The 15,358-nt window shown below is 42.7% G+C and overlaps 1 protein-coding gene across 4 annotated transcripts in view; it reads left to right on the top strand.

The window, feature by feature from the left end:
• COL28A1 (collagen type XXVIII alpha 1 chain) overlaps nt 1–15,358 on the top strand; it is a 67,047-nt gene that overhangs the window by 1,413 nt on the left and 50,276 nt on the right. Inside the window, exons 2-9 of one of the 4 annotated variants that reach the window (XM_080974588.1) lie at nt 1,248–1,417; nt 3,740–4,296; nt 7,225–7,245; nt 9,935–9,991; nt 10,986–11,039; nt 11,250–11,291; nt 12,922–12,948; nt 13,665–13,709. In XM_080974588.1, coding sequence (XP_080830714.1) covers nt 1,279–1,417; nt 3,740–4,296; nt 7,225–7,245; nt 9,935–9,991; nt 10,986–11,039; nt 11,250–11,291; nt 12,922–12,948; nt 13,665–13,709 — 942 coding nt within the window. In that variant the 5' untranslated portion in view covers nt 1,248–1,278. Of the gene's footprint in view, nt 1–1,129; nt 1,148–1,247; nt 1,418–3,739; nt 4,318–7,224; nt 7,246–9,934; nt 9,992–10,985; nt 11,040–11,249; nt 11,292–12,921; nt 12,949–13,664; nt 13,710–15,358 lie in introns of those variants that run through there. The other 3 variants (XM_080974590.1, XM_080974589.1, XM_080974587.1) reach the window with 3 other exon arrangements.

Below are 15,358 nucleotides of genomic sequence, written 5' to 3'. Positions count from 1 at the left end.
AAAATATGTGTATCTAATTCATGATCTAGAAGGGCAAAGCTGTCTGTCTGTCTGTCTGTCTGTCTGTCTGTCTGTCCGTCTGTCTGGAACAGGGGTAGTCAACCTTTTTATACCTAGTGCCCACTAATGCATCTTTCTTGATGGTACAATTTCCTTACCACCCACCAGCGTTCAATGGAAGGAGGATTCAGCTTGTGCTGTAGAACCCCCTACTGCCCACCTAGAATCCAGAAACGCCCACTAGTGGGTGGTAGGAACCAGGTTGACAACCCCTGGCTTAGAACATTTCCCCACAATTTCCTACCATATACAGCCGTACCTCGGCTCCCGAGTTTTCCAGTTTTCAGATGTTCTTTAGGAAGCCGAACATCCGATGGGGCTTCTGCAGTAGCAGAGGAAGCCTCTGGGGCACCTGGGGCGGTGTGCCCAGGGGCGAGGCAAACCGCCCATAGGGGCTAGGGATGGGGAGCGCCACGCGGTGCCCCGATGGCATCCGGGGTGCACTGCACCTGCTGCGCCCACCTAGCTATGCCTCTGGGCTTCTGCGGCTTCCGACTGACTACAGGAGCTTCCTGCAGCTAATCAGAAGCCACGCTTTGGAAGTCGGACATTTTGGAAGTTGAACAGACTTCCAGAACAGACTCTATTCAACTTCTGAGGTATGACTGTATACGCGAGGCAACTTGCAGTATAAGAGCTTAAAACAAATCATTTTAAAGCCAATAGTAAAAATAAAATTAAGGAAACAAAAACAAAAAGCAAAAAAGGCAGAACAATGGAAGGAACATTGCTTGAAAAGATAATGATAATAACTTAAGCATAACTTTATTTTAATTTTTAAGCCTGGGAAATTGGCGGCACGGGGGGGGGGGGGGATTCTCCCAAACAAGGAGCTTTCTCTCCTTGCCCCTCATTTCTGAATTCATTGAATAATAATATTGTAAAGTTGGAAGCGACCCCAAGGGTCATCTAGTCCAACCCGCTGCAATGCAGGAATCACAGCTTAAGAATCCCTGACAGGTGGCCATTCCATCTCTGCCATTAACATATGCTGCTGTTTTCTTTCTTTCTCGCCCACCCAGAAATATACTACGCCCCTTCTGTTCTTCCCCCAATATTTTTTATCGGGTGCTGGCTCTGGTCTGTGGTAAGGTTGCATTATATTCATTGAGCAAATGTATGTTAAATAGTTACAGATTTATTATTAATATGCACGAGACATTAACAGCTCTTTTTGTTTTTATTAGCAGGAGCAGTAAGTGACCCTTTGATTTTTGAATGCCTGTCACTATGTGGAAAAAACATTCTGTCTTTTGCCTTTTGGTTTTGGCTGTTGCTACAAACTGTGTAGTGTATGGACAAAACAGAAGAAGGGGACAGAAGCCAAGTTCTCTAACAGGAAAAGCGAACCTTCAGGGTAAAGTCATTTTCTTAGAATTTACTATAGGCTGCAGAAATGTTTCCAAGCGCAATGGAATAATCTCCAAGGGAAAGTGGCAAATTATTAATATATGGGGATTTTGAATCATTTTGGTAACAAGTCCTGAGTTCTATGGGAACAGCATGTTTTCCATTAAGACCAGACTACAAGGCACATAATTATTCTATTCTAAAAGGCACGTTCCCTTTCACATAAAGAAACTCTACAGACTTTTTTTCAGGTGGAATGTGCTACTGGAAAACGCATATCGCACACCCACAATTTCAGAATAGATTGGAATATGTATTTCCCTATTGAATAAACAAAATATCTTGTTGCAAGGAAACCTCTAAGCAGCTTACAATAATGGAAAATGAAACATTAGCACTATAAAAAATTTTATTTAAAAAATCCCAGTTGAAACCAGGTATTTAAAAACTTTCAAGAGACGATTCTAGCCAACAGTAGCTAAAAAGAGATAAAGCACATGTGACTTCTACATGTTTGGATTGGCTTGCTGAAACAAAAATGTTTTAAGCAGATGCTGAAAAGAGTATGATGAAACCATCTGTCTGGTGTCAATTGGCAGGGAGTTCCAAAGTATAACTGCTGCTACACTAAAAGCTTGATTTCTTACAACTGCACAGCTAGTATTATGTGGCACCTACAATAGTGTCAGTTCTGTGGATCAAAGTGGTCTAGAAGCATATATGGGATCAGGTGATCCCAAGCTATTAAGGGCTATATATTCTAGTTGTGACACCTTGAACTTGGCCCAATAGCAAATGGGCAAACAGTACAGATCTCTGAGCAGGGGTGTTATATGCTGAAAGGCTCTCACTCTTGACAGTAATTATGCTGCAGCATTCTGTACTAACTGCAGCTTCTAGATCAAGCACAAGAGAAGCTCCATATAGAGTGCATTGCAGGTATCCAATTTTGCAGTCACCAATGCACAAACTCCTAGCTTCCCAGGACAGCCCTAGATTCAAACTGCATGCCTGCTCCTTCAGGGCAGTGCAGCCCCATCCAGCTCAGGCAATTGACTCATTTCTAGTTGTTGTTGTTTTCATTTTCCCTACAATACACACATAACAGGCAAACTTCTAAGGGTTTTCTTTAATACAGAGCAGAAGAAGCCATTGTCACGTAAATAGATACAGTGCACAAAAGGTTGCCTTCAGCAATATGCAGGCTGTCCTGATTCTATGAAGTGTACGTCATATTAAAGCAGATGTGAGAAACCAATAGCCCTCCAGATGTTGTTGGACTCCAGCTCCCAACAGCTCCAGCTGTTGGTCCAGCCAATGGTCAGGGGTGATGGAAGTCGTAGTCCGACAGCATTCAGACGTCTTGCAACAAAAAAAATCCCTTGTGTTGCAAAACAGAACGGTCTGATAAACATAAAGCAACACATAGGCTAATAGTATACTAACGATATTTATATAACACAGTTGAACTGTTTCTTAATTCACAATCAGAAAACATACAGTATGTACATGGAGTCACGAACTAATAAGAGAACATTCAGACATCAGCAGGTTTCCCATGCCTATAGTAAAGGACTGCAGCCCTATGTTAAATCAACACTTCCAATCCCTACTTCAGCAATACTATTATGGTGGAGGACCTTAAGGTCCACAAATGACAACATTTTGGAGGTCCCAAGTCACAAGGTGGTTAGGTTGGTCTCAACTAGGGCCAGGGCCTTTTCAGTACTGGCCCCGACTTGGTGGAACGCTCTGTCCCAAGAGACTAGGGCCCTGCAGGACTTGACATCTTTCCGTAGGGCCTGCAAGACAGAGCTGTTCCACCTGGCCTTTGGTTTGGACTCAGTCTGACCCTTATGTTTCCCTTCCCTTATGGTTTTGATCTATGGGCTACTTTTAAAATGAGGCTGCATTTTAAATTGCATTTTAACCTGTATTTTAAATTGTGTTTTTTCCTATTATATTTTTACTGTAATTTTACTGGTGTTAGCCGCCCTGAGCCCGGCTCTGGCCAGGGAGGGCAGGGTATAAATAAATTTTATTATTACTATTATATTATTGTTATCATGTGAATTGAGAACATAAGAACTGCCCATCTAGTCCACCGTCCTGTTCTCACAGTGGCCAACCAAATACCTTTGGAAACTCACAAACAGAACCACCACTGACTCCTGTTGTTCCACCATCTAATGAGAAGAACCTAGAATTGGATTGGAATTCCCCTCACCTCTTCCCTTTCTATTTGAAACCACCCCATGTTGTTGTCTTCTCCCACTGCGGCTTTGTTTCCCGTTTTTGAATAATCTCTGTCCCATCTTGCCCTCTGCAGCTTCCGTCTGCTTCATCGATATCATCTTCGTCCTGGACAGCTCCGAAAGCGCAAAAGATGTCCTGTTTGATAAGCAGAAGGAGTTTGTCACCACCTTAAGCGACAAGGTTTTCCTCATGAAGCCCACCAGAGTCCGTAGGTATGACTTCAGACTGGCAATCATGCAGTTCAGCAGTTCGGTCAAAATCGACCATCCTTTTACCGAATGGAAAAACTTGCAGACCTTTAAGCAGGAAGTCGCCGGGATGACCTTTATCGGGCACGGCACGTATTCCTATTATGCTATTTCCAACGCTACCCAGTTGTTCAAAACAGAAGGCCGCAAAATAGGTGTCAAAGTGGCTTTGTTGATGACGGATGGGATCGACCATCCAAAGTCTCCTGATGTGCAGGGCATATCTGAAGCAGCCCGGGCCCTTGGAATATCGTTCATCACCATTGGCCTTTCTAAAGTTGCCAATCAAGCCAAACTGCGTTCGATATCTGGCGATTCGCCCGGGAAGCCTGTGCTCATCCTCAACGATCCCAACCTGTCAGACAAAATACGGGACCAATTGGTAAGTAACATTTTTTTAAGGGTTCTTCTTTCTTCTTCTAGTAATAGTTTCGTAGACTCGTAGAGTTGGAAGGGACCACAAGGCTCACCTAGTCTAAACCCCTGCAATACAGGAATCTTTTTGCCCAACAGGGGGATTGAACCCACAGCCCTGAAATTAAGAGTCTCACTACCAACTGAGCTATCCCACAGCAATAGTAGCCACCAATGACAGGGCCCTTTCAGTAGTCGCATCCCAGTTATGGAACAGCCTTTTAAAAAAACTGATGTGCCCTCTCAGTTTTTAAATCTGAGGGGGTTTTCTTGAACTTTGAGGGTTCAATGATTTCATTTTTTGCTTATTTTGATTGTATGGTTTCATGCCTAATAATAATAATAATAATAATAATAATAATAATTATTATTATTATTTTGAACTCCACCCATCTGACTGGTTTGCCCCAGCCACTCTGGGTGGCTTCTTCATATCAAAATTGTTTTTCTTACTCATTGATTGTAAGAGAAGTTAATGTTATGAAGTGGCATACAATGGTTGCAAATAAATGAATAATTAAGAAATAAGGACTTGTAAAGAACCAATTTTTTTAGCATGGCAGCATCAACACTTTGGAACTCCCTGCGTGTTGACATGTGGCTAGCGCTTTCACTGTACTGTTTTCAGCACCTGCTTAAAACATTGTTGTTTAGGCAAGCCTATCCAAACATGCTGAAGTTTCATGCAGCTACCGTTGATTTAAAATAATCTTTTGGATAGAGTCGGTGGAAGAAGATTGGAAGAAATTTACAGAAAAATTGTAAAATTAATGAATGTTAGAATGATGTCAGAATGAAATTAAGTGGTTCTAGCAGCAATGTCATAAAGGTGTATGAAAAAATGGCTGGTTGATAGGTGAGAATTTAAAGCTATAATATATTAAGTTAAAGGACTAAGACAAAAACAAAGAGGGAAAGGAATTGCTGAATTAACCAATTGAATCAGAATACAAAAAAGGGAGGTGAGAGGAGGTCAGGAAAGCAAGGAAATGAAATGTAAGATACGAAAGGATAAATTTGTTTCTAAGTGTTCTTTCTATATATATTTTTTATATTTTGCATTTTGTATGTTTTTTTCTCCTTTTTTTTCTTCTATATTTTTCATTGTCCTTTATGTAATTTTTTGCTTTTGAAATCTCAATAAATATCATTTAATAATAATAATAATAATAATAATCTTTTGGATATTTTAAAATGCTTGTTTTAACTGTTTCTTAATTGCTAATTTCAATATTTTTTTCTAAATAGCTTAGAGGGTTTAAACACCTACCCCCACCCCCACCCTCACCCCATCAAGTGGTATATAAATTTTGTTACAAAAAAATCAAACGGTCAATCCATCAATATGGTGACCGCCTAAGAGGCCACAAAGAATGACTTTAGCCATGTAAGTTCTCCATTCCTGCTCAGCTCCTGTGACATGCAATGACTTGAAACAGTAGCATACCAGCCTTTTGCCCATTCAGATCATACACCACTCTTAAAGTGCTAACTTTAACGTATGAATGGGGCAGCACATGTTATTGGGAACATTCACGTGGGAAAAGAGGGCTTATGTTGGTCAGGTCTTATTTATTCATTTATTTAGAACATTTGTACCCCATTCTTCAGCCAAAAATGCTCCCAGAGCAGCTTACATGCAATCAAAACATGGCAGACCCTACCCACAGGCTTACAATCTTAAAAATGGAAATGACACACAAGGGAAAGGGAACAGGGAGGGAATAGGAAAACTCAAATCCCAGCTCTGGCACGAATTTCTAAACAGCCGTTTCCATAATGACCAGCTGGCACAGATCAGGGGCAGGAGGTGCCTGATGGCGATGAGACGAGCCCTGCTCCCTAACTCTTCCCCTGACTGATGGAACATCTGCCCCCGGGTTGACCATTAGGGGAGAGGAAGCCTGATGGAGCTGGCCTGTCACAGCAGAGTGGATGCACTTGAGTTCTGCTTCCCATCTCTCCCACAGCTGGAATGGCCGCCTGCAGGTGATGGTTGCAGGCAGAGGCGGCCTGATGGAGCTGGTCTGTCATAGCAGAACCTATGGAGATATTTCCCCATGGCCAGCAGTGGCCTGTGGCTCAGGTGACTGAAGCCTTGTGGCTGGAAACAGAAGGAGGGAAGAATGCTCTTGTGGTCAGGTCATGTTTGTGGACTTCCCATAGGCAACTGGTTGGCCAGTGTGAGGAGGTTGGGTTAGATAGGCCATTGGTATGTGATCCAGTAGACTCTCATTATGTTCTTATCTGGAGATGCTGGGGATTGAACCCAGAACTCTTTACAAGCAAGGCAAATGCACTACTACTGAGCTATGCCCCTTAATTATACCATGGCATAATGAGAAAGATTAGCAGTTTACTGTCAAATAGAAACGCAGAAGAACAACAGGATGCGTTAAGGTCAGACGGCAAGAAATATTAGACATTGTAGAAGACCGAAGCTCTCAAGGGAGAACTGGATGCGGAAGTTGTGAATACATCCATGACAAATAAGGAAATGAGCCTCTAGTGGCTCATTAGAAGAAAACATATTATGGAAAGGAATAAGTGAGGCGGATGGGATTTATTCTGATCTTCTAATAGTCAGCTGGGTTTGAGCCACGCTGTTCCATTGTACATATTCATACTCACCACAAAGTTTGGGTAAACAGAGCTAATGACTCTATCATATCACGTTTACTTCGGTATTTCCAGAAGTGTTTTTCCTGCTGCACCTTGACTTTTTATGATATTGTTTTAGTAATGCTTATTCTTCCAATATGTAAGCAACTTTGTGAGATTCACTTGAAAAGCGATTCATAAATGCCTGAAATAAACATTGTTGTTAACCAGACAAATCTAAATTGAAATGGCATGGCATGCTAATATATATATATTTAATTGTTTTATCTTCCAGGCAACTCTATTTGATGAGCGGGTAAGTTGATCAGCTTTTGAGTATTCAGTGGCATGTCCACCATCCCTTCCATTTCCAGTGTTCAAGCTGTGAGTGCCATTGTCTTTGTAGTCAAAACAGCACCATTTGCACATGCACAACTGTGAGGTATCAACAGGCGTGAGGGAGAAGGTTTGCTGAAGTACAAAAAAACAACAACTTTAAGGGGGAAGCTTTAGAATGGAGGAATAAGGGGACACACACAAAAACAGACCAATGACTTGAACATGTTCTGTGACAATGACATGTTAGATTATTGTGGGGGGTGTGTGTGAAGAAAACTAGGTGGGAAGAGGAATGAAATGGAGTCTCTGGACTCCTGATCAGCAGCACTGCACACTGCAACATTTTGTTGCAGGTCCCACTTTTCATGGGGAAATATGTGCTGATTGTCAGATAACATTTCCCTGCAAAAAGATAACATTCTCATAAGAAAAAGGGATGCACATGTGCACAATCATGTGATTTCTCCATGATCCAGCTGGCCCCACCCCCCAAATACACGCCATCGCTACCATCATCATCAGCTTGCGCTCTTTCCAACCAACACAACCCAATAGTGCCATTCCACTGAATGGCACATGTGTTGTTAGAAATTAACCAGGTGCCAGGCGCGTTTTGCTACTGGTTTGGTTCCAGTTGCAACTACGTGGAGATTTCTGGGCACAAGGTTGGCAGCCACAGTTTAAAAACCTCTGCCTTTGTCCATCATTTATACCATTTCCATTTCCACTTTGTGTGTTTCTTCTCCTTGCGTACTGGGACAAGTGAATTGTTGTAAGAGCAAGCTGCAGTCAAGCAATGTAGCTGAGATCATAGAATCATAGAACTGTAGTACTGGAAAGGACCCTGAGTATCATTCACAGATCAGCATAAACATGGAATTCCTTCTCCCCCCCCCCCATGTTATCTTTTGCTGTGTATACACCATATATTTAAAGCACATCCGACACACACCACATAGAATCCCAGGACCTGTAGTTTTTACCTCTCACAGAGCAACAGTTCCCAGCACCCTTAACAAAATAAGCTTTACGTAGAATTTACTGAAAGGAAGGGACCTAACTTAGGCATGTTAATTAACTTCAATGGGTCTGCTGTGAGTAAAATATAGTCTGCATCCACACCATACATTTAAAGTGCTATGATACCACTTTAAATAGTCATGGCTTCCCCTAAAGAATTCTGGGAGTTGTAGTTTGGTCAGGGTGCTGAGAGTTGTTAGGGAGTATCTATTCCCCTCCCGGAGCTACAATTCCGAGAGTTCGCTGTGAAGAGGGATTGATTGACCCACATTTCCCAGGATTCCTTGTGGGTGGAGGGAGAGGAAAATGTTCTTTAAATGTATGGTGTGTATGCAGCTTTTATCTCTTTAAGAGGAATAGATCAAACAGAAACAGCATGGAAGTGTTTTTTTTCTCTGAGAGGCCCAAGCAGCTGTGCAAGGACTAAAGGCCAGGAGCATTCCTCCTTTTCAAGGTGGCTGCCTGGGCCTGTGGGACCAGAGGAGCGGATGCAGGGGTGGGAATCGGAGTGACTTGTTCTCAGAAGCAAGAAGCCAACAGAGGCATGAAAGGGAAGTTGCAAGGGAAGGGAACAGAAAAGATTTCATTCCATTGGGGAATCAAGGCCACTTTGGATGCGACAAAACTTCCCACAGGGGAAGCACTTCTGTGTAACCAGGCAAGATGCAGGATGATAAAAGCACATGTGCGTTTTGCCTGCGCGTGAGTTTTGCATGTTGAGAGCTGAGCTAGATGTCATGGATCCAGGTGATCTACCAATTTCCTATCAAGTGGGAGAAGGAGTGTGGATTGCTCTGTAAGGTGGGCAGTAGTGTTAGTATGCGTGTTAAATTCTTCTCAGCCAGTTTTCTCCCAGTGGGTTTTTGATAGTCATCTGAAAATGGGGGGGGGGGGGGAGTATTTTGAGAGAAGATCACATCAAATAAATGTCTCCTGTCTAGCCCTCCTGGGCTTTAACTTGCCCCCAGACATCAATGGAAATCTGCACTACCTACAATGTGGCACATGGGTTGTGTTGCCATGACATCTAGTCAGTCTCTGAGAAATTGTAATTGCATTTAACTGCCTAGTGCATGGACACTGTGATACCCGTAGCTATACCCATACCCACACCCAACACACTTTTGTGGCCCTCATGTAGCCAGTCTTTGTGGGTGATTGCCACTTAACTTGTGTGCGTTCCCATAAGGAACAGGGTTCAGCTTCAGTGCTACCCTTGGCTTCAGAGGCACTCAGAAGAAGCAAGACTTTTCACTGTTTCCAAGTGGCTCTGAAGCCAAGAGTGAGGACAAGTTGGAGGTCACACTCTCCATCTTAAGTTCCAGGCTAAGGAGAAGGGCAGGCACTTTCTGGATGGCCTTGTGCTGAACCTGACTTTGTGCAGGCACCAGAGCTCTACATAATATAATAGACAAGACACTTCTCTTCTCCTGGGGTCCAGTAAGAACTTCTTTCTGATTATGGGAGCCTCCAAAGTTCAGCATTACATTGGAGATGAGACTTAACTCCAGTTCTCCATTTCTGGTGGATAGGATCAGGTTTTCACCAGACTAATGAACCACTAGTATCCTGGGACAATTTGGGACAATTACGTTTATAGTTGGAAAGGTGAAATTCTAACATTGCTGTTTCTGTTGAACTTGTAGTGTGAGCAAAAGAGCTGTGAATGCGAGAAGGGAGACCGAGGACCTCCAGGACCACCTGTGAGTATATATGATGGACAGTAGGAACCTTCAGATTTCCTGCTTATAGTTTATAAGAGCAAACTATCGCACATAAAAGCTTAAAGGAGAATATAATATGTTTAAGTGTGGCTGAAGGAAAAGGAGGAGGAATTGTTCACTCAAGAAGAAAGTATTATTGGTAAAACCTATTTGGTGTTTCGCAACTTTCTGACTAGTTGCAGGACCTTAGCCAGACCTAGCAGAGTACACACAGAATCCATGGAAGCAATTGGCAACTTGGCTGCAGACAGGATAGACGAAGCAGGAACCAGGAACTTGTAGTTAGGTGTTTATTATATACAGTGGACTATTTACAGGAACAGAACACGGATCTTATGCTAGCTCTCTCTGTCACGACTCACAACTCCTACACTGACACAGAACTCTGAACACGAACCCTCAACTCCCAGTTAGTAGGCCATTAATTATCACTCCCTTGAGAGAGCTTGACCAATCAGGGAGCGGTCTCCATGTCTCTGTTATCACCAGGCAGACTTACTCCTTCAGATTGCCTTCTGGCTGTCTGCCAAACCTTAATTGACTCTGTGTGAGTAGCTTCACGTACACAGTTTCCCAACAAGTTTAAAAAGCACCAGGTTTAGTTAGGCTGACCATGTGTTCTGCTTTATAAGGTACAGTCCTCTATTTTAAGGAGTTCTCTGTTTGACAGACTGTCCAGTCCAAATGTGGTTTAAAGATAAATAACTGTGGGAAGGGAGAGAAAGCAGGGAACTTGTAGTTATCCATCGACATTTAGGACCCGGACAGCTGTCTGAGCATGGACACAGGTCACCTGGTCACACTCTTCCCCACTTTGGAGCCATGCATAGCATTTCAGTACCAGTAATGATTTCTAAAATTGCATCTATTCACAGAAATCGGGATGTGCAAACTTTATGCAACTCTATATCCTCTCAAAACAAAGAGTGCATATACTCTATTAATGATATTTCTCTCTCCTTGTCCCCTCAAGGGTGGTCATGGTGGCAGAGGAGATAAAGGTGATCGAGGAACCAAAGGAGAAAAGGTAAATCTGCCCTTGTTCTCTTACAATGGCAATGGGGCCTGCCTGAGAGGTGCAAGAACTGAGTTCCAGCAAGTTCCAGTTGAAAAAAAATTGCCCTGGTCTTGACTGTTATATTTTTTAATAAGACTATGGTCAAAGTTGGGTGTAAGTGTAGTATAAAAGGAAATAATATTTCCAAATATTTTCACTGGTTTCTAACTTTTTCCCCAGGGTGAGGCTGAGAAAGGAGAGCCTGGAGAAAAAGGTGCAGAGGTAAGTGAATTATTGCTATTTCCAATAATTCAGTGTGAAGTGTGTTTCTGCTTTCTCACAAGCCCTGCTCTTTAATCTGTCTCCTCTCTGACTGTCCTCTGTTTCTTTTGATACGCTCTTTTGCACAGTGGGACTTTGCAAGCAGAGCCATCATCGTAGCTCCTTTTGCGGCCTTTAACTTATCATCTCAGACGTCACAGCAGCCTATGCAAGACTTAGCTGCTCTGCCCAAAGCTAAGAAAGATCAAGGTGGAGTTGTGTCTAACCATAGCTGGTAGGACAGAAGGCAGGGAGCCCAACAGTGGGTTGGAGACAGAGCTAATGGTGGGAAGAGCCAACTAATGACAGTTTTGTCTTCCTCACTGCTGAGTTCTATAAGGGCAATGATGAGACTGAGGAGGAGGAGGAAGCTGATAGGCAGTTCTTCCCCCTGGGCTGGTACTACTTAAGAAGACAGGCAGATGGGGCTAGCCAAAGGCAGACTGAGATTGGTGGGGCAGTGTTTCATTTGCCCAGATGAACCAGCCTCACTGGTTAGAGTGCTGGACCATGACTGGAGAGACTCAGATTCAAACCCCCACTCAGCCATGAAATTCACTGGGTAATCTTTGGCCATTCTCTCTATCTACCTTACCTACTTCGTGGCATTGGGAGAACCGTGTCAACTGCCTTGACCTGCTTGGAAGAACGATAGGTAGTAAATGTAATGGCGAGGATATTAATCATAGTATATAGCGAGGTCTACAGTCACAGTGTAAATCAAGTTGCCAGTGGTACTGAAACAATGGGTCTTCATATGGCTTTAGTAGAAATGTTATAAGGAAATAAGTATAAATAGATTAAATAGAGTATTAAAGGGAAAAATAAGGTTAGAATGTGTTAAGATAATTATAGGATAGAAAACGGAGGAAGATGGAAAGGAATTGCTAAAACAATTAACAGAAGTGGAATACAAAAAGGGAGGTGTGAGGAGGTCGTGGAAATAAGTGAATGAAAGATAAGATATTGAAATTGTTTGATTTACTTTAAACTGTTTTTTGTTTTGTTAGTTTAATGTGTCTAATGTGTCAATGTTATGTAGTGTTTTTGTATTGTATTGTTTTTGTAGTGTTTAAATCGTTGGAAAAGCAATAAATATTAATTTTTTTTAAAAAAGAAGAAACAATGGGTCTTCAAACGATGCCTCCAAGAGTTGATGGATTTTGAAATCTTTGGAAGAATACTTATATATGTGATGTATAATCATTGCCCCACTATCCTATAGAAATAGCAGCCAGTCTTGCATGTGGAAACGCTAATGCTAACACTTCCTTTCTCTCTGCATTTTAATGAAGGGAGCCAATTTGTTAATTCTTTGCACATGAATACTGCCTTCCTCCAATTAAATGAATGGAGGGAACTCTGTGTGAAGATCAGAAGCATCTTATTCTCTCTCTCTCTCTCTCTCTCACACACACACACCCACACACCCACACACACACACACACATTCTTCAAATGATGACATTTCATTCTTTCTCCAACCAGGTTATTACTCTGCTCTCCATGCTGATTAAATAGCATATCTATTTATCATATTCTTGATATTGTATTAGTCATGTTAAAATAACTTTATTTTGTTCTTTTAATAGGGAGGTGCTGGTTATAAGGGAGACAAGGTGAGATGATGCACAAATGCTTACTTATATTGCCATGTTAAGCAGTTTATAATTAGATGTCTACAAAGACAATGCATTAAAAATATAGGGGATGAGTTGTAAAAGAATAATATTAATAGAACCAGATGAAAGAAGGAAGAGATATGAATACAGTCCATAAAGTTTCACAAGCTAGAGTCTTTTGCACTGTAAGCTTCTTCAGAGTAGTAGTAGTATTGTGTTCTTTAGGATCCTGCTCTGGACTGAAAGAGGCTGGTAAGGACTAGTAGGATAGAAGGCTTAGAGGACACACCAGTCAGGAAACTTGAGAACAACTTAATTCTCTCTCTCTAACAAGAACAGAACAGTAGCAGGAAACCCCTGACTCCAGCCATATACGACTAAATTCAGTGCCACTTAGCAACTAAGCTGCAGAATGACCCTATCAGCACAGGGCAGGCAGATTAAAATTTTGATAATTTAGATCAGGGACAGCAAACCTCTAGTCTTCCAGGCATTGCTGAACTACAACTCCAGTCAGCCCCAGCCAGCATAGTCAGTGGTCTGGGGTGATGGGACTTGTAGTCTAGAAGCATTGCAAGGGCCACAGGTTCCCAACCCTGATCTAGATTGTCAGAATAACCAGAGAATGTGACACTTCCACTTCCTCTACAAAAACAAATAATTTGTACGAAGCATCACCATGAAATCATGCCAATAATATATACTTTTTGCAGGGTGAGAGAGGGGAATGCGGAACACCAGGACTAAAGGGAGACAGAGTAAGTATCGTAAACAAGTTGCCATATGCATACATACAAGCTGCGTCAAAATTCTGTTCAGAACATTGTGTGAAAATGCAAATAGTGTTTTTCTTAAAAATGGCAAAGGGCAATTATAACTGTTCTCGTTGAACCTACCGGTGTTGGTGGAAGGTTAGTTAATTGTTAGCTTGAAAGCGTTTCATCAAGAGAAATGGATCCAATCAGTCAAAGTGGACCAGTTTGTTTCTCTGGGAACACCGTGGCAATAGTCACACTGTTTCAGACCTCTATGGGTTGCTTTGAGATTCTGCTGCCTGAACAGGCTTTCCTTGGCCTGATTGAGAATTTCCATACCACTCTAGATTTGAAGTGGCCTATAAAATAAAGGTACTTAGCAAACACACATAAATAGAAGAGTGTCATGTTCTGGCCCCATGGAGGAGCCCAAAGGGCACAAGGAAGCAAAGCTGGTTGGTTGTTGCAGCACCACAGAGAGCTCCTGGAGAGCAACTTGCTCCAACTCAGACAGAAAGTGAATTGGGGTCTTTTTAGTCACTGTTTCCAGTCCACCTTTCTTAAACTCCTATACCTTAAGGACCACTTTGCTCTATATGCTCCAAGTGGATCACTAAACCACTTGAGGGAAGCACCATTAGTGGTCTCCCATGGACTCAAGTCAACAAGTAGTTTAACAACCTGTCCCAGGGAATGGTAGCTTTGTGAAGGGAATAGGGGCCTCCTAACAACTCTCAGCATCCTTAACAAACTACAGATTTCATGATGCTTTGGAGGAAGCCATGACTGTTGAAGTGGTATCACAGTGCTTTAAATATACAGTGCAGTCAGGTCTGTTATTTTCCGTGAGTGTCCTCTGAGTAAAAAATAATTGAATACCACCCTCTGTTTTAAATTTTGTAGGCTTTTTTGTTGTTGTAAGAAACATGAGGTATATAAAAATTTTAAATAGATCATCTGCCCCCTTTTGGAAAACTAGGGCTAACATGCTGAAGACAAGACCTCCTTCTTGGAGTGCTCCCACCTACACCACTGAAGTTGTGAGGAATGCGCTCAGTTTCTCGGGTCCAGGAGAAGGAACCTGTGATGGTCCTGGTGTCATGGGGTTTGTTTGATCGGGCCTGTAGCCTCTGGTTCAGTGCTTCACCGGTCACTAGCATCAGGCCTGGAGCCAGGAACCTGGTCCAGCTCCTAGGCTGGTGACACTGTAACCTCCAACCTAATATCCAAGACACTACTTCACTTATGAGGCGCGGGTGGCGCTGTGGGTTAAACCACAGAGTCTAGGACTTGCCGATCAGAAGGTTGGTGGTTCGAATCCCCGCGACGGGGTGAGCTCCTGTTGCTCGGTCCCTGCTCCTGCCAACCTAGCAGTTTGAAAGCACGTCAAAGTGCAATTAGATAAATAGGTACCACTCTGGCGGGAAGATAAAGGGCGTTTCCGTGCGCTGCTCTGGTTCGCCAGAAGCGGCTTAGTCATGCTGGCCACATGACCTGGAAGCTGTACGCCGGCTCCCTCGGCCAATAAAGCGAGATGAGCACAGCAACCCCAGAGTCGGTCACGACTGGACCTAATGGTCAGGGGTCCCTTTATGGTTCACAACCACTTATGGTTCACAACAAGGAGATGGAATTGGGCAACCAAAAAAATC

This window comes from Podarcis pityusensis, assembly GCF_964106645.2.
Source record: "Podarcis pityusensis genome assembly, chromosome: 12".
Lineage (NCBI taxonomy): Eukaryota > Metazoa > Chordata > Lepidosauria > Squamata > Lacertidae > Podarcis > Podarcis pityusensis.
The sequence above is the reverse complement of the archived record's forward strand: the minus strand, read 5'-3'. Positions and strand labels throughout refer to the sequence as shown.